At 36.0% G+C, this 19344-nt stretch overlaps 2 protein-coding genes across 4 annotated transcripts in view; one reads left to right on the top strand and one right to left on the bottom strand.

Moving 5' to 3' along the window:
• The window catches only part of ODR4 (odr-4 GPCR localization factor homolog), a 46338-nt gene extending 46012 nt beyond the window's left edge, over positions 1-326 (bottom strand). For all 3 annotated transcript variants that reach the window (XM_054247806.2, XM_054247807.2, XM_054247808.2), the window contains exon 1: positions 149-326. The gene's annotated coding sequence lies outside the window, so the exon portion shown is untranslated. The remainder of the gene's footprint in view (positions 1-148) is intronic.
• A 571-nt stretch (positions 327-897) lies between these two features.
• The window catches only part of TPR (translocated promoter region, nuclear basket protein), a 60234-nt gene continuing 41787 nt past the window's right edge, over positions 898-19344 (top strand). The window contains exons 1-16 of the mRNA XM_017966425.4: positions 898-1248; positions 2674-2778; positions 4801-4874; positions 8137-8233; positions 11193-11296; positions 11634-11798; positions 12273-12365; positions 12783-12863; positions 12941-13028; positions 13758-13898; positions 14293-14384; positions 14663-14860; positions 15950-16057; positions 16987-17213; positions 18457-18620; positions 19133-19266. Coding sequence (XP_017821914.3) covers positions 1098-1248; positions 2674-2778; positions 4801-4874; positions 8137-8233; positions 11193-11296; positions 11634-11798; positions 12273-12365; positions 12783-12863; positions 12941-13028; positions 13758-13898; positions 14293-14384; positions 14663-14860; positions 15950-16057; positions 16987-17213; positions 18457-18620; positions 19133-19266 — 2022 coding nt within the window. The 5' untranslated portion in view covers positions 898-1097. The remainder of the gene's footprint in view (positions 1249-2673; positions 2779-4800; positions 4875-8136; positions 8234-11192; positions 11297-11633; positions 11799-12272; positions 12366-12782; positions 12864-12940; positions 13029-13757; positions 13899-14292; positions 14385-14662; positions 14861-15949; positions 16058-16986; positions 17214-18456; positions 18621-19132; positions 19267-19344) is intronic.

Here is a 19344-nt window from a genome sequence, read left to right as displayed (position 1 = left end):
GTAAGTTCGTGAGATCTTATGTATGCCGGAGTGACTGTCCGTGTTTCCAACACTCTGTCCCTTCCTTTTTCTCTTGAAAAGGGAGCTGTGTGCTCCGGTGCACGCGCGCGCGAGCACAAACACACGTATTACACTCAGGCTGACTTACCTGTTTTCAGAATGTGCACTCGTGGCAGACTGTTCGCCGGAATTGGGGGTTCGGGAGCAAGTACCAGCCTCTGGCGGCCAGATTCCCTCTGGTCTCAGTTCACTGCCAGTTAATTCATCAGAAAGCGACCTACTTCCCACATCTCACTTCCCACTCCAAAGCCAGGGTCTCGGGAGTCAGGTGGCGCAGAGTGATGACGTAAAACGCCCCCCTCCCTTCACCGCAGAGCTTCAGCCAAAGCGACTGCGGTCGTCACCCCGCCCCCTTCTGGGCGCCATTGAGAGCGTGGCGGTAGCCCGGGGCCTGCCGTTTGGCCCTACCGGGACCGATGCCCTCTAGTGGCTCAGTGTCCAGAAGCCGCCCAAGAGGACGACCCATGGCATCCCGGGGCTTTGACGGTAAGGTCACCAGCTCCTCAGGGAGGACCGTGGGGTGACGAGTACGTATGTGGCGCCACCGCGCGGACAGCTGTTAAGCGGCAGAGATAGGAGAGCCCGGGGGCGGAGGAGCGGGGAGATAAGCGGAAACGGAAAGGGCGGTGCGGAATTGGGCTCCCGGTAGGGAATGAGAAAAACACTACGTTTCCCAGAGGCCTGCAACTCCACTTCAGCTCCGCCTGAAGTGGGTGGAGCTGGGAGCCGGAAAATTGGTGGCCCAAGAGGATCAGAGGCAGCCTCTGAACTCGGAATCCCAGGGTGCGCAGCTTCCGAGGGCTGCGCGCGCACTTCGGGCGCGGGCGGTCTGGTGCTGTCGTTCAGGCGCTGCAGCTGAGGCTGGACTCGATTTCCCAGGGTCCCGCCGCGGGAGTCTCCGGCGGGCTGGCGCGCGCGAGCTGCCGAGCGAGGAGACTGAGGCGGCGGCGCAGGCTTCTGGGTGCTCCTGGTCTTCGTCTTTCTTCTCCGCTTCCACCCCGTCGGCCACTGCCATTGGGGCTCGTGGCCCCACCGACATGGCGGCGGTGTTGCAGCAAGTCCTGGAGCGCACAGAGCTGAACAAGCTGCCCAAGTCTGTCCAGAACAAACTTGAAAAGTTCCTTGCTGATCAGCAGTCCGAGATCGATGGCCTGAAGGGGCGGCACGAGAAATTTAAGGTGGAGAGCGGTAAGTGAGATGCTCTTTCCGCCCTTGGCTCTGGGCTCGACTCCCGCTCTTGGGTCTGGTCTTCCCCCTAGCAAGTTGGAACTGGGTACGACGCTTTTAACCTCACTTCCTGGGCTCTGGATATCCTGAGCCTTCGCTTTCCTGCTCCTCACGGTTTGCTCAGAAGCCCTTTTTAAAACAAATCGGAATCCTCAGTTTAGAACCGTTTTCTTTGTAATTAGGGTAGGCTCCTATAGGGACGCTTATCTTTGTCGGACAAATGGGAAGCAGACTTGCTAGAGTCTGCGAACCCATCTCTCTAAGCCTAGAGAATCTCAGATGTTTTGTTGCATTTCAGCTGATAGTGACTCCGCCCTATTTTTTCTGGTCACCTGCATTCTTCTAGGCCTTTGCCAAGTTGACCGCTCTGTGCACTTGTTCTTAGTGTGTGCGTCGTCCTGTGCGGCCCCAGAACGAATTAGATGTTTACGAAAATGGACATCTGGTGCATAAGAGGACTGGAAACACAGTGAACATGCAGTACATAAGTTTAACATCTTATTTCTCTCAAAAAGTTGGAGTTTGATAGAAAACATTAACATTTTCTTACACGTACCTGAAGTAGGTCTTTAAGTATGGAAGTTACTGACAATAATGGCTTGAACATCCTTGAAAAAATATGAAGAATATAGTAATTACCGTTAGTAAAATAAAAACTTCCTGCTAATGTGTTTTGGTTTACCATTTGCTTGGGGAGGTTAATATTGTTCTTGCTATGATGACTGGAAATTCTGAACAAATTTTTACTTCAAAAAAAGATGTAACTGTCAAGCAGAATTGACCTTGAAAATGAGTTCTCTGATCCCAGAGCTGAGTATAGTACATTGCATTCTATTTATTAACTTGCTCTGTAAATATTGAGTGTCTTACATGTTCCTGATACTATGCTGAGCATGATATTCAATTCCTTCCCTTGGGAAGTTCACACGTTTACTTTTACATAAATTTAGTAGTTTGGTACTGTCAAGTAATACCTTGACTACTTTAAAAGAAGCCTTTTAAAACAAAGGAGTTTTTTTTTGTCTAAACAACTTTTTCCCGTTTAATACATACTTTATGCTGAGTAGTTTACTGATGTCTGGGGAAAATACTGAGATATAAATGAGACATATTACCTGCCTTGAGGACATTCATTTGTAAAGCCCCTTTTAGGCCTTATTTTTATTTTTTATTTTTTGTCATGTAAGTCATTTGGAAATGCTATTAAGTCCCTTTCAGTGCGCAGTCTATCTTTATTCAGATTCTCTTACTTGGAGTGCAATTCTAATACTGTACCTGAAATTTTAAAATCAAGGTTATTAGAAATAAATACCAGTATTGACAATGTGTTTGTCAATATGTACATGTGTTTGATTTTGTTTTTTATTTTTTGCTTGTCTGCTGCAGAACAACAGTATTTTGAGATAGAAAAGAGACTGTCCCACAATCAAGAGAGACTTGTGAATGAAACCCGAGAGTGTCAGAGCTTGCGGCTTGAGCTAGAGAAACTCAGTAAGTATTTAATTCCTCTTTGTAGGTATTCTTGGAGTACTGAAATCTTCAGAGACTCCTTTATATACTTCGGAAACATTTACATGCTAAATATGAAAATAATTGATTAAGCATCACTGGTTTTTATTATGATGATATTTTGATTTTTCACTTAGTGGTAAAGGTTTTGTAAGAACACAGAGCTTAATGGTCAGGCCTGGATTCTTATTCTGATTTTGCTGTTAAAAATGCTTTCGCCACATGTAAATCTTAACAGTATCTGATTATTTTTTATAAAATGGCTAGATGCACATGTGTGTGTACTTACACAGCTTTGTAAATCAAATGAGATAATATTTCTCGAAATCCTTTTAAAAAAGTGAAAGCATTGTGCAACTGAAGAAGAGAGTAGTTTGTAAATCAAATGAGATAATATTTCTTGAAATCTTTTTAAAAAGGTGGAAGCATTATACAACTGAAGAAGTAGAGAGTGGTTTGTTTTTATGAATCAAAGTGGTTTGAAGAATCGAAGCCTGTTGCTTGTATTATGTTTTAACTCTATTTTTTAGTAATTTTTATAAATACGAATCTCAGGATATTTCCCTTTTAAGGCCTAGTTTCTATAAAAGATTGATAATCTCTTTCTTAGTTTTCTTACACGATTAAGTGTAAGAGTGCAGTGGTGCAATCTTGGCTCACTGTAGCCTCCACCCACATTCACGTGATTCTTGTGCCTCAGCTTCCTGAGTAGCTGGGATTACAGGCTTGCACCACCAGGTCCAGCTAATTTTTGTGTTTTTAGTAGATACAGTGCTTTGCCGTGTTGGCCAGGCTGATCTTGAATTCCTGACCTCAAGTGATTCTCCCACCTTGGCCTCCCAAAGTGTTGGGATTACAGGCATGAGTCACCGTGCCTGGTTGCCATAATTAATTGATATTCAATGTAGTTCAGTTTTAATTTGATCAGTGGAGAAGGAACACAGGAAGTTCGTAATCAAAGTAATGATTAAAATTGCAACTTTCCTTCTTAATGGGTCTGTGACTATGGACTATTTGTTTAGGTTATAACTTTTTGGCTGCTTTGCCTAGGCATAACAAAAAGATCTGCTTAGCAGTAGTGCTGAGCAGTTTCAGAAAAATGACTGAATACAGCTTTCACAAAATCTGGGAGAAGAGGACACTGTAAGGATGAACATAGAGATACATTAGATACCTTACTGTGGTATTCTGTTAGAGAGTGTATGTGTGTGTGTGTATGTGTGTGTGTATTCTGGATCAGTAAGTCTGGTCTGGAAAACATTAAATAATAGTAAAACAAAATAGAAAATTTGGGATTTTTTTGCTCAAATAGTCCTCTTAAATAGAAGATTAGAATTAATTATAATGTACTTGCTCATTTGAATTGCCAGCATATAATAGAGATGTGTTTTAGTGAGATACGGTTTCAAAATGATATTTTTTGGAAAAATTTCAAAAATTATATTCTTTCTAGTTAGCCTATGTTTAGAAGAGAAACTGTGTAAAGGAAAAGAGCCCATTTTGAGTGGAGATTGAGAGATAAGCACGTTATCAAACATAATGCTTTTCTCTTTAAAGGCTGTTTAGAGTGATAAACAGGATAGGAATTACAAATATTACTATGATTTGCTATATATACACATTATATATTTTAAATGCTATTTTCTCACTTAATCCTATCTTTTTAACTCCTTTTTCTTACTGCCAAATACAGTTCACTATTTCTTATGACACACGCTGATCTAGAAGATGTTATTGAACAATACAGGAATTACTAATTGCATATGATTTTTCCCAAAAATGTTGGCTAGGATTATTGCACATTTGATTTTGGAGACAGGACAGCATATTTAACATTTTGGTTTAGAACACAGTAAATTTTGAACATACTCATGAATTTGGAATGTGATACTCAATGCAGTCTTTCTGCGCTTCTGTTTTTTTCATTTTTAAAATGTGTAAGGTTGACAGTTATGTAAAAACACTCATCATAAGTTTTAAGCGAATGTAATTCTTTTTATCCAGACAGTCAACTGAAGACAGTAACTGAGAAAAACAAAGAACTTGAAATTGCTCAGGATCGCAGTATCGCCATTCAAGTAAGAGATATTCCTGTGAATAAGCTAATTGTAAACATGTTATTTGATGAAACTTTCTGTTCCGATTGTTTATCAGTTATTAGTCAATGGGAAGATGTAACCGATATCCTATGAGGAGACGCTACCAACAAAAATATGTATATGTAAATTTTTTAATTGGATCTTACTGTTTTATTGATAGATTGGACATTTTTTTTACTCAATAGAAATTATCTATTAAATGCTTACCGTATTCTGGGTATTATACCAAATGCTGTGATCCAGTTGGAGATTTGGGTGAATTCACATTGGTAATCATTTTCTTAGGGCAGTTTTATTTATAAGAGTAACAGATTGAATATGATCACAGGGATTGCTGACCAATTTGTTTAATTAAGTGGTCATACCCAGTTATTTTTTAACCAGATACAACTTTATACTTTTGCCGTTGCTTTTTTAAAATTTGCATTTTATTTGGTGTTAAAAGATAATTTCTTCAAATTTCTAAAAGGCAAAAAAAAATCTACTTCCAGAATCTGAATAGGAACAAAAAAGCCCCACAATATACCTAGAAAGGCTTTGCAGGAAACATACTTAGGAAGAAAAATTCAGTACCCAAGAAAACTCAAACACTCTTCTGAAAACTATGAGAATATACCTTAATAGATGAAGATATTATGTATTTCTGGATGGAAAAGCTTTCCAAATTAATGTGTTGGTAATACATTTTGAATCCTAAGTGCAAGTCATATAGCCAGAAACTTGTTAATGTAGGTCTAAAGATGATTGGGAAAATAGCATAGTAATAGATAGGATGCTTCTAAAAAGAAGAAGTATCAATTTAAAAGTCTTTGCATAGCTACATATTCAAATATTTTATAAAGCTATGGTTATTGAAACATTACAATGCTGTTACAAGAATTGGTACAGAGAATAAAAGGCAGTTCAGAAATAAAACCCAATACAGAGGATCTTAATCTTTTGGAAAGAAAGCAGAACTGTCACAACATCTTTGTAAATCTTATGAAAGCTGTGGATCTGTAGCCCAAGAAAATAGCATGCACACAGTCACGTAAAATTTTGCAGGGAGGAAAAACACCTATGAAACAGCTTAAAAAGTAATAAAATTTATTTAACTGCTTTGTGGCTGAAAAAAAGAAACTGAAAGCTTTTTCGGTAAGATCCAAGCAAGGCTGGGATGCCCACTCCCCACTTCTGTTCAATATAGTACTAGAAGTACTAGCAAGAGCAATCAGACAAGAAAAGGAAATAAAATGCGCCCAAGTTGGAAAGGAAGAAATAAAATTATCTCTACTTAGAGATTCTGTGATTCTGTATGTAAAAAATATCAAAGATTCCACAAAAACCTGCTAGAGCTAATAAATAAATTTATACAGTTGCAGGGTACAAAGTGAATATTCAAAAATCTAGCAGCATTTCTATACAAAAACAATGATCTAGCTGAAAAATCAAGAAAACAATTTCATTAGAGTACCATCAAAAAACAAAAAACAACTTAGGAATAAATTTAACCTAGGAGGTGATAGACTTTTACTGAAAATGATATAATTGATGAAAGAATTGAAAATGCAAATAATTGCAAAGATATCCCATATTTGTAGGTAAGAATTCATATTGCTAAAATGTCCATGCTATATAAAGCCATATACAAATTTAGCCTAATCCTGTCAGAGGGCATTCTTCACAGAAATAGAAAAAAAAAAATTCTAAGCTGGGCACGGTGGCTCAAGCCTGTAATCCCAGCACTTTGGGAGGCCGAGGTGGGTGGATCACGAGGACAACAGATTGAGACCATCCTGGTCAACATGGTGAAACCCCATCTCTACTAAAAATACAAAAAATGAGCTGGGCATGGTGGCACGTGCCTGTAATCCCAGCTACTCAGGAGGCTGAGGCAGGAGAATTGCCTGAACCCAGGAGGTGGAGATTGCGGTGAGCCAAGATCGCGCCATTGCACTCCAGCCTGGGTAGCAAGAACAAAACTCCATCTCAAAAAAAAAAATTCTAAAATTCTGATGGAATCAGTTAAGAAATCCTGAATAACCAAAGCAATACTGAGAAGAAAAACAAAGTTGGAGGCATCATACTTTATGATTTAGACAACTACTATAAAACTATAGTAATCCAAATAGTATGGTACCGACATGAAAACAGAAACATAGACCAATGGAATAGAATATAGAGCTCAGAAATAAATCCAAACATATGATCAACCAGTTTCAACAAGGGTACCAAGAAGACACAATGGAGATAGGATCGTCTCCTCATTCATGGTGTTGGGAAAACGATTTCCACGTGTGAAGAAATTAATGTTGGATGCTTGTGTTACTTACATCATAACACCAAAATCAGCCCAAGATGGATAAAAGATTTGAATGGAAGACCTGAAGCCATAAAACTAAGAGAAGTGAACATAGGGGAAAGGTTCTTGACATTGGCCTTGGTAATGATTTTTTTGGATATCACATCACTAGTTGAAGCTGCAAAAGGAAATAAATGGAACTATAGGAAACTAAAAAGCTTCTACATAGGAAACAAGAATATTAAAAGGCAACCTGCAGTTCTAGCATAGGTAGCTTGAGATTGGTATTTCTAACTCAAAAGCATGTAAATTGCCATTGTGTTGCTGGGAAGCAGTTTGACAAGTTTTTGGTGTTTGAGACAGTCTCGCTTTGCTGCCCAGGCTGGAGTGCAGTGGTGCACCTCCACCTCCCAGGGTCAACTGATTATCCCCTGTCAGCCTCCCAAGTAGGTGGGACCAAGGCATGTGCCACCATGCCTGGCTGTTTTTTCCTAATTGTAGAGGCAGGATTTTGCCATGTTGCCCATGCTGGTCTTGAACTCCTAGACTCAAATGATCTGCCCAGCTTGATCTCTCGAAGTGTTGTGATTACAGACATGAGCTACTGCACCCCACTGACAAAATATGTTAAAGGTTTCAAGTAATTCAATTTTTAGGCATCTTTCTTGAAAAATAATTTGAACTAGGTTGTAAATACAGTGATATTCTAAGTTAGAACATTTCTATGTGATTAAAAGGGACAGTAGAAAAAAATTCATAAGCCTTATAAAAATGTTTTTAAAATCCAAAATTTAAATAGAAAAATTGGAATTATGGCTACTTTTTAACTTTCTGATGTGTAAGTTATAAGAAAGAGGCAAGCATTCAAACTGCAGCTGATGTTAACTAAAGTGACAATTCTATGTTTACTTTCCTGTATTGCTCTACTTGCTTTGCTTAATACATTCCTTTATATGACAGAACCAGTTTACAAGAACAAAGGAAGAATTAGAAGCTGAGAAAAGAGACTTAATTAGAACCAATGAGAGACTATCTCAAGAACTTGAATACTTAACAGGTATGAAGAAGTGCTTTTAGCTGTATTCCTTTATTTTTCTTCTAATTATCAGTCCATTTCTGTTGCTGATTTTTTTTGTTATGGGTGAGTATAGAGTTCAGTATAATGTCCTATTATTTTCCTACTCATTTATCTTTAAATCATTATCAGGTGTTTAAAGAAGTGTCTAGAAGGTGCACAAATGAAAAACATCTCAGAGAAGTAGTAATTTGGACCAAATTTTACATGCAAACATTTTTACTACAGTGCTATACGTAATATCAAATTGGAAACAGTTTTGTTCATTTGCAAAGATTGAACTACTATTCTTCAATTTATATGGATATCCTTGCTATGTAATAAGCATTCAATGTAAGAACCTATACTCAACCTATATTTATAAACAGACTGAAGGAGGCAGGAACATAAAATATGTAAACATAAACTGTAATATATAATGCAGCTGATATAGTCAGGTGACCTTGACTCTGAAGCAGTTAATGTTAAGAAATTTCCTTTGGTTCTTTTTTTTAATGGTTTTTGAAATTTTTTATTTCCATAAAATAATTTTCAGAGATTTATGTTGTTATAATATTCCATTAGTTAAGTATACTTTTCCAGTCTCACAAGAGTTGTTTCACAATATTTGTTGAGTGTGTTGATCAAGAACTGGTAGTTCATCCAGTCGGCTTCTGTTTATTTCTCTGATTAGCTCTTGGATTTCGTCGGGGTCCGTATCTGGAAGCCCTTCATCCCACCTTTTTTGCCATATCCATGATCTCTTTCATGATTTTGTTGAATGGCTCTATTTTAAATTTTGTGATTTCATCATGCACAACATCTGGACAGTTTTCTCCAACAGGAATTTACTATTTCAGCCTTTATGGCTTTCATGACTTTTTCTGTGGCAACGATGGCCTTTTCAATTGTGTTATCCTTTCAAACTTTAATGATATTTTCTCTATTGGGGTTCACATCCACAGTGTTGACTTTTTTTATTTTTACATAAAATATCTCTAATGATTCATAAAGGTCCTTATGATCTCCTGTCTAAAGGCTGTGAATTAGCGACATGTTTGGGAGCAGGTAGACTGCTTTGACACCCTCCATGTGGAACTTCTGGGTTCTGGGTAGCCAGGGACAGTGTCTAAAATCAAAAGAACTTTAAAGGTAGCCCCTTGACAGGGCGCAGTGGCTCATGTCTGTAATCCCAGCACTTGGGGAGGCCGAGGCAGGCCAACATGGTGAAAACCCCATCTCTACTAAAGATCTAAAACTTAGCTGCACATGGTGATGTGCACCTGTAGTTCCAGCTACCCAGGAGGCTGAGGCATGAGAATTGCGTGAACCAGGGAGGCAGAGGTTGCGGTGTGCCGGGGATAGACCAAGACTCTTTCTCAAAAAAAAAAGGCAGCCCCTTTACTGGCAAGATACTTTCTGACTTCAGGGACAAAGCATCAGTGGAACTAATTCAGAGAAAAAGTTCCCTTGTCCAGGTCTTCCTCTTGTGTAACAAAAAGACAATCGCTGGTGTTCATCTTTTTCCTTCAGGCTCTGGGGTTAACAACCTTGTGAATAAGGGCAGTTCTGATCATAAACCTGACTGCATTGCACAATACAGTAGAGTTAGCCAATCCCTTCCTGCCCTATATCCTGGTGTTCTCTTCCCTTTTTAACTAATAAATGTCTTTTGTGGCATTTTTTTCTAGAATAGGACACTTCCATCTACATTAAAAACCTGTGCAGGCGTATAACCTTTCTCAATGATTTTCTTAACAGCGTCTGCTTGGTTGACAGAACCTGCATGTGATGTTTTCTTGACTTTTTTTAAGTCAAACCTCTTTGTAAAATTATAAGACCATCCTTTGCTGACATTAAATTCTCGAGCTTTAGATCCATCACCTTCCTTTTACCTTAAGTTGTTGTGTAATGACGTTGCTTTACCTCAAATCATATTAGAGTCTATGGGTATGTGATAGTAATCCTGCACCCCATAAAAGTTGCATTTTCAATAGGAGACAAGAAGGTATTTTGCAGAAATGCACTTTTTTATGTTTGCTGTGGAGTAGCTGCAGTGATGGCTTCACCTATTTTCTTTCTCTTTTTCTTAACAACGGTCTTTATACAGGATTCATTTATCTTGAAATGGTGGGTAACCAAGCTGTAGTCCTCAATTGATGGTACATGTCAAGCAATTCAGCTCTTGAAAATATTGTCATGACTTTTCTCTGCTTCTTAAAAGCACTTCCAGTGTCACTAGTGGCCTTCTGATGGATCCCATGTTGTTATTCAAGGTTTATGTTACTGCACTAAACACAATGACAAATATGCAAAAACTTCAAAAGATTACTATTTTCTTCATTATGCAATTTACTGGAGAGAGAAACTGCTCTCGTTAGAGTCACAGCATTCTAAACATACTCAGAACACTTGAGCTTAATGCAGTAGTATCAGGAAGTGGCTATGAAAGTATTACGGTAGTACAGTATGTATTCCAGTTAATGTTATGCAGTGATGGCTAAATAAAGCATCTTTACATTTGTTTATATTTCTCTTAATTACATATGGGGTCGTGTCCTGTTTGTGTGCGTAAGTTTTGATAAAATTTTTAAGTTTCTATCATACATTTGTGCATATTTTAATGGAGTAAATGTTAAAATAGGCTAGTATTTACATATATTTTATGCACTTATAACATAGTAGATTTTTCTTAGTTTGTTTCCATTTCTGAGCTGCCTGGACTGGTCTGTGGTCTCTGAGTTTTTCAAACTGTTGCAAGTTTTTTGAAAAAAATTTCAACGTATTTATTGAAGAAAATATGAGTGGAAGTGAATCTGCACAGTTCAAATCTGTCTTGTTCAAGGGCCAGCTGTGCTTACTTTGTATTAAAGGTTTATATTCCTTGAGATACATTTTTGATATTTGGTTCCTCTAAGTGTTAATTAGTCATTATTTTTTAATTCTTTTTTCACCATTCTAGAGGATGTTAAACGTCTCAACGAAAAACTTAAAGAAAGCAATACAACGAAGGGTGAGCTTCAGTTAAAATTGGATGAACTTCAAGCTTCTGATGTTTCTGTTAAGGCAAGTAACAAATGATTCCTAATGCATAAACTATATTTTTTAATTAAAACTCACCTAAATTAAGTTTCAAATATAGGCAATAAAGTAATTAGAAGCTGGATTTTTTGTTTTTAATGTCAAAAAATTAAGCATTAGGACAATTCTAATTCAACTGTTTAGCTTATTTGAAATTTAAGTTTGTTATAGTTCTTAATGTTTTCTAGTTAAGAATCTATGCAAATACTTAATTTCTGTTTTAGAATAAAATTCTACTTGTGTCCCTTAGTTATAGAACAAATCTTTTGAATAGCCATATATCATCTTTAACTGTAGAGGTTACTCTCTTGGATTTCTTTAGTATCGAGAAAAACGCTTGGAACAAGAAAAAGAATTGCTGCATAATCAGAATACATGGCTGAATACGGAGTTGAAAACAAAAACTGATGAACTTTTGGCTCTTGGAAGAGAAAAAGGAAATGAGATTCTAGAGCTTAAATGTAATCTTGAAAATAAAAAAGAGGAGGTAAGTTAGTAAAATTGTATTTTCCTTCATGTTGGGTATAACTTAGATTCCTGTGTCAGTTTGTTAAATATGTATTCAATAGTGTGTACTTGATTAATTTTAAGAGTAGGGGTTAAATGTTAATAACGCATTAACATTTGGCATAGGAAATCAACCAGTTGCATCTAAATAAAGAATTTAAGATAGTCTTCATCAAATCTGGATAGTAACTGCTGTCTTACGATATATCTTTTCTAAAATAACGTGTTTAAGAAGTGGTCTGTGCCTAAAGAAGTGATGGTAAGTTTTTGTGAGCTAAATGGAAACATGCTGTTCTGTAAGCAGTTATTCTTAATTTTCTTACTCATATTTTAATAGCTTTTTCAGCTGGGGATGGGGAGTCACTCAGCTTTTCCTTAGCAGCATGAACCTCATATCAGAGTCATTTCAGTTAATATGACATCCTTTCCTCCAGCTCTGTTTTTTTGTTTTTAGGTTTCTAGACTGGAAGAACAGATGAATGGCTTAAAAACATCAAATGAGCATCTTCAAAAGCATGTGGAGGATCTGTTGACCAAATTAAAAGAGGTATAGATGACCATTAAATTTTTTTATATAAAATGTTAAAGCACTTATGAAGCTGTTATTTCACAAAATGATGTCATGTTTTAATCTCTTTGGCCCCATAAAATGGTGAGAGTACTACTTCCATGTGATGTAACTAGGCTGTAATAGAATCAGAAATAGCAATTATATGTTATATCCAAAATACTATCTAAAAAATGAGTGTGGGTTAATTTTATTATTGTTTAATTATTCTACTTTGAATTTAAAATACCAGTAATGTTTCATCCTTAATTTATCTTGGTCATGAAGACTGATTTGAATTTGAGTGTTTTAGTTTTTATCTCTTACTTTACAAAATGGAATTTTTCATCTTGGCATTCGATAAGTATTCTAAATTAAGTTGAAAGTAGACTGCTCTAATTGGGCTGTCTTTTTCAGGCCAAGGAGCAACAGGCCAGTATGGAAGAGAAATTCCATAACGAATTAAATGCACACATAAAACTTTCTAACTTGTACAAGGTAAATATGCCCCCACACATGTGCCTATCTAAATGTTGCATTGTTGACTTCGGTAACTTTTTAAGATTAACTTTTAGAGTGCCGCTGATGACTCCGAAGCAAAGAGCAATGAACTAACCCGGGCAGTGGATGAACTACACAAACTTTTGAAAGAAGCTGGTGAAGGTAAATGCTTTCAGTTATGGGAACGTTACTTTTGTTATTACATAGAAGGCATTGTTTTTCTTTTTACCCTTGTTTTGTATAGATTATTGGATTTAGGTGTTAGACTTTATTTGGGTTGGAATTAGGTACGGAAGAAAGAACTTTGGATTAGGAAATTTGGAATTATATTTTATGCAAATGTAAGTTTATATGTTTTTGAACATATAGACAGCAGGGGGTTTTTTGCTTGAAGTTTTTCATCTAATAATTTTATATAATTTCCTGATTTCTAATGAGAAAATTTTCTTTTTTGAAACATTTACTCTGATTAAGTATGTTTGAATACTCTTTTACTTCATAAACAAGACATCCTCTTTATCATTTGCATTTTGGAAAGTGTTTTATTTCCTTAAATTTTTGCTTTTTTCAGTGTAAGATATTTATGGTCTTTTCCAATAATGCCCTTTACTTAGTATTAAAGATAGAAATTGAAATCAAAGCTAGACCTAGAACCACTTTTTACCCTTTGAGTTTCCTTATTTTCCTTGTGGGTGAGAGAGATCAAAAGGGGAGCTACTCACCAGCCAAGACAATTCCGAAATTATAAATAGAGCAAGAACTTTCTGTAGCTTCTCTAGAAATGTAGTATGCAGTAGAAATGCTGAGGTGAGAAGTGACTTATCTGGTGCATTTTGTAATCTAAAATTTTAACTATATGTTTGAATATTTGGTCTTTAAAATTGTTTTTAGCCAACAAAGCAATACAAGATCATCTTCTAGAGGTGGAGGAATCTAAAGATCAAATGGAAAAAGAAATGCTCGAGAAAATAGGGAAATTGGAGAAGGAATTAGAGAATGCAAATGACCTTCTTTCTGCCACAAAACGTAAAGGTATGGCTGATAGATGGTTGTTAGTGGCTTGAAATACTATAGCTTTCCTGCATGAAAGTCATTTAATTTCACTAATAGTATTTCTCTGTCATGCTGTGATGTAGGGAAACTCCATCAAGTTCCATTGTTAGAATTTGTTTTAAAATTAATGGTCTATCTGTATCTTTACAGAATTAGGTATCTAAGTACTATTTGATCACACAGTGTTTTGTAAATTCCCAGACGATTGCATGATTTTTAGAATTAGATGTGTCACATGACTTTTTGATGTCATGTTAAAAATGTTTATAGCAATCACTATATAATGTACAGTACATGTCACTTATCTTGAAAAACTTATTAATGGTTTGTAGTTTGGAATTTTACAAATTCCAAATTATATATTTTGATACAGGAGCCATATTATCTGAAGAAGAGCTTGCAGCCATGTCTCCTACTGCAGCAGCTGTAGCTAAAATAGTGAAACCTGGGATGAAATTAACTGAGGTAAGAATGATAGTAAATCTTGATATTTTCTTATTTTGCTTCAGCAAAGGTATACAAATCTCTCTGAAATTTAATTCTCTCAAAAATTGTTTTGAAAATCATTTTATAATTAATGGATTATTCTAGGAAAGTCTTCCTGTAGTTCCTAGTTCTGTGTATCTAACATATAGTAAACATTTCTGTGTTGTGTAAGTGTTAAAGAATGTTTATTATGAAACTAGATAGACTACATATTTGTGTTGTTATGGTTAGATTTCAAACAATCCTTCTACTTTCAGCTCTATAATGCTTATGTGGAAACTCAGGATCAGTTGCTTTTGGAGAAACTAGAGAACAAAAGAATTAATAAGTACCTAGATGAAATAGTGAAAGAAGTGGAAGCCAAAGCACCAATTTTGAAACGCCAGCGTGAAGAATATGAACGAGCACAGAAAGCTGTAGCAAGTTTATCTGTTAAGCTTGAACAAGCCATGAAGGTTGGTTCCATTCCTAAAATTTAGCTGTGGTAATGATACAAATGAGAAATGATTTACTACGTATTTTTTAATTAGGTGATTGAGTAAAAAAAAATGTAAATATGATTTTCAGTAAATAAATTTTGAAACTTCTCATTACATTATTAAACACTGCTAATCATAAAATGTTCTACCTTTATTTAGCAATTTTTATTTATTTCACAATTGGTATTTAAAATTGTGAAAGCATTTTAACGTTTTTTTAATGCATTTGATATGTTTTCCTTAGGATTCTCAACAAGAAAATAATAGCCAAATCTCCTTATACATCTCTTCAAATTAATCTCTCTGTGTAACACAACCCTCCTATTTAGTGTAGTAATTGTTTATCAGACAGTTGCAAGATCCTGCCTAGAAATAATGTATTATTTGACCATAGAGCTCCTTTTTTCTACCATTTCACAATTTGGCATATCTTTATATACATTATTTTGTTACTGCTTCTTTGCTTATTAAAAGTGTTAAGGAAATTTATAAAGATTTTTTTCTTCTGTGTAAGAGATACTAATTCAAAAAGTTTATATTCTGAATGTTTTGCTTTACGTACAACTATTAACATTACTGAGGGAAATTGTCAAGATTTCTTGAACAAGTTTTATGGAAGAAATTCAGCTAAATGAATTTACTCTTCTAAACTGATAAATTGTTTAACTTTTTTGGAGAAGAATATAAATATATCCCTCTTTGAAAATTAAATCTCTGTTGCTGTTATCAGCTTAAATCCAGGTACCTTATTATATTAACTGGTCTTTTTCTTCTTCATGAAATGAAGTCTAGCAGTCTCGCCTGATTGGGAATATTGTCGATTAGCTCTTCCTTGAATTTTTCTCTCTGTTGAAAGTGAGGGTTTTACCTGAAGCTTTTTACTGTCTGAATAAGAAATGGTGTGTTCAAATTTATACAGAACTTACTGTTTAGTGGTTACGGTATTATGTAGAATTTTTTTCTGTGTATGTTGATTACTGGTGGTATTGAATATTGTGTATTTTTATTATTTGTATAAATCCTAGAAGGAAGTACAAAATTTTCACATGAATTTACATTTTAAAGGAGATTCAGCGATTGCAGGAGGACACTGATAAAGCCAACAAACATTCATCTGTACTTGAGAGAGACAATCAAAGAATGGAAATACAAATAAAAGATCTTTCACAACAGGTTAGAATTTTTTTTGTTTTCCTACTTTTTAAAACCTGACTGTCCAGTAATCTTTGAATCTGTTTGAAGGTATCTAACACAGAACTACCAGGTATGAAATTCTAATTAATTCAGAATAGTACTCGAGCAGAGTTGTAGCCTCATTATTTCTTTTCATAGCCGCTCTCTTTTTTCAAAGTTTTGATAAATTTTTAAATTATACTTGTTGGTTGCAATAAACGAAGAAGTAATTCAAAAATAAATAAAAGCGTTCTGTAACTTCTACCCCTCTAACCTCTCAAGTCCCAGAGTGTAGCCTATGTTAATGGACTGTTGTGTATTTTTTACATCCTTCTCTTTATATGTATATATGAGCATATATAAACATATCTAAGGATTATTTGATTTTACTGAATTAAAATTGAACTGTATGCATTACTCTGTCACTTTTTTAATGTACAAGTCAATAAATTTAATGTGTCATTCATGTATTTTACCCTAATTTTTATATGTATGTACGTATGCATAACACACAAATGTAAAAATTTCACATGAATGGCATTATGTATATGCTTTTTGTTTAAATGTCTATTTTTTGTGCTCTGCCCTAATATATAATATATACAAAAGCACACACAAAATAAGTATTTATCTCTGTGGGCTTTATTTCATCATTGTTTTACAAAAAATGAAGCCACGTTTGGGAATTGTAATTTGGCTACCCTTTAATACATAATAGCCTTCATTGCATACTTAAAAGTAACTTTATTCTATTAAAATTTGATTGCTTAGATTTTAATATCTAAGGATGCTTTGTTTTTAAAGATAATTTGAGGTAGTAAAAGTTGAAGATTTTTTTAAGTAATGTGTTAGTTGAAAAACTTTAGTTTTAAACATTTCCAGAATTGAAACTAACACTATTTTATAACATATCAAAACTTTGTTTTTAGATTAGAGTGCTTTTGATGGAACTTGAAGAAGCAAGGGGTAACCATGTAATTCGTGATGAGGAAGTAAGCTCTGCTGATATAAGTAGTTCATCTGAGGTAATATCACAGCATCTAGTATCTTACAGAAATATTGAAGAGCTTCAACAACAAAATCAGCGTCTTTTGGTGGCCCTTAGAGAGCTTGGGGAAACCAGAGAAAGAGAAGAACAAGAAACAACTTCATCCAAGTAAGCAGTTGAATACCTCAGAGGCTTGTCTGGTAAACATTTAGAAAAACCTCAGCTGAGCTCAGTGTCTGATGCCTGTAATCCCAACATTTTGTGAGGCCTAAATGGGAGATCATTTAAACCAGGAGATTGAGACCAGCATGGATGGATGACATAGTGAAACCCTGTCTCTCCAAAAAAAAGTAAAAAATTAGCTGGATATGGTGGCACTTGCCTGTAGTCCCAGCTACACAGGAGGCAGGCTGAGGTGGGAGGATGACTTGAGCCCAGGAGGTTGAGGCTGCAGTGAGGCATGATCATGCACTGCACTCTAAGTGGACGACAGAGTTAAGAGTCTGTTCCCTGCACAAAAAAAATCTATATGTCCCTGGGGCCAGGCGCGGTGGCTCGCGCCTGTAATCCCAGCACTTTGGGAGGCGAGGTGGGTGGATCACGAGGTCAAGAGATCGGGACCATCCTGGTCAACACGGTGAAACCCTGTCTCTTCTAAAAATACAAAAAGTTAGCTGGGCATGGTGGCGCATGCCTTTAATCCCAGCTACTCAGGAGGCTGAGGCAGGAGAATTGCCTGAACCCAGCAGGCGGAGGTTGCGGTGAGCTGAGATCGCGCCATTGCACTCCAGCCTGGGTAACAAGCGGAACTCCGTCTCAAAAAAAAAAATCTATATGTCCCTAACAGTGCTAGATACTTGGGATATAGTGATTTAGGGAGGAAAGAATTAAGCAACAATACCAAAACAAAAAATTTCTGCTCGAAGACCTTAGTTAATGGGCAAGACAGATATAATAAATAGATAATAAAATTGATAGGGAAGTAGACAATTTCCATTCAGTGTGATTAGTGCATCTGTAGGAGCATAGACGTAGAGGACCTGTCCTAGATTTCAGTGAGCAGACTGGCTTTATGGAGAAACTATCTAAGAATCAGAGATTTTTTTCAAAAACACGTATAATGCTAGAAGAGGAAGAATGGCTAAGAAAGCAAGTAGACTAGAGTTTGGAGTGAGTGGAACTGATTAATTTTTACAAACAAATTTTTCTGATTGCATTAGTAAGTACCTGAGTCCTGTGTGGTGGGAATTTAAAAAGTAGTTCATAAAATATTTAGCAGAAGGAAAAGAGGATGAGAGAGACAAAAATGTTATGCTTAATGGAAGACAAAGATGCTTCGTTAATTATAGTAGCAATGACAATCTGCCAACTCTCAGTTCAGTCCTGTGAAATAGGGTGACTTTTTCTACAGAATCACTGAGCTTCAGCTTAAACTTGAGAGCGCCCTCACCGAACTAGAACAACTCCGCAAATCACGACAGCATCAAATGCAGCTTGTTGATTCCATAGTTCGTCAGCGTGATATGTACCGTATTTTACTGTCACAAACAACAGGAGTTGCCATTCCATTACAAGGTAGGTTGTTGTAAGTTATTTTCAGGAATAATTTGGAAATGTATATTAAGGGATTCATTTTGCAATATAAGCAATAGCCACTCTAATGATGGTGGCTTCAAATTTTACTACCATACATGATTGCTTGTAACATTCCATCAACTGTAAAACATACCATTATTTTATGTATCACTAAGAAGAAATGCTTTCTATTGTTGAAAAACGTGCATCTTAGAATCAATGAATTGCAGTATTTATTTTGGTTATGTTTTAATAAACAAAAGAAATAATGTTTTAATAATCAAAACATAATTATGGATTATGTTTTAATCCATAAATACTGAATTATCTCTAATAATCAAAAACAATCTCAATACCTTGTTTAGTGGATTCCTTATTTAAAAACATCTATAATTTATTTCAACAAGTGTAGCTTGTTTATTTGGTAATAATGTATTGCAAAGAAGTATTAGATTTAAACTGATTTATGAAAGTCAACAAAGCATTTTATTAGTCTTTTTACTTTCCTGAAGCTTCAGGCTTGGATGATATTTCTCTTGCATCAACTCCAAAACGTCCAAGTACATCACAAACTGTTTCCACTCCTGCTCCAGTACCTGTTATTGAATCAACAGAGGCCATAGAGGCTAAGGCTGCGCTTAAACAGGTAAAGATCACACCTTTGTCCTGGATTAGGTTTTTAGAGAACACAGTGTGTCATCATCTCATAATCTCCAATTTTTAG

This window comes from Callithrix jacchus, chromosome 18 (assembly GCF_049354715.1).
Source record: "Callithrix jacchus isolate 240 chromosome 18, calJac240_pri, whole genome shotgun sequence".
Taxonomy (NCBI): Eukaryota; Metazoa; Chordata; class Mammalia; order Primates; family Cebidae; genus Callithrix; species Callithrix jacchus.
Note: the sequence above shows the minus strand (reverse complement) of the source record. Positions and strands in the feature narration are given on the sequence as shown.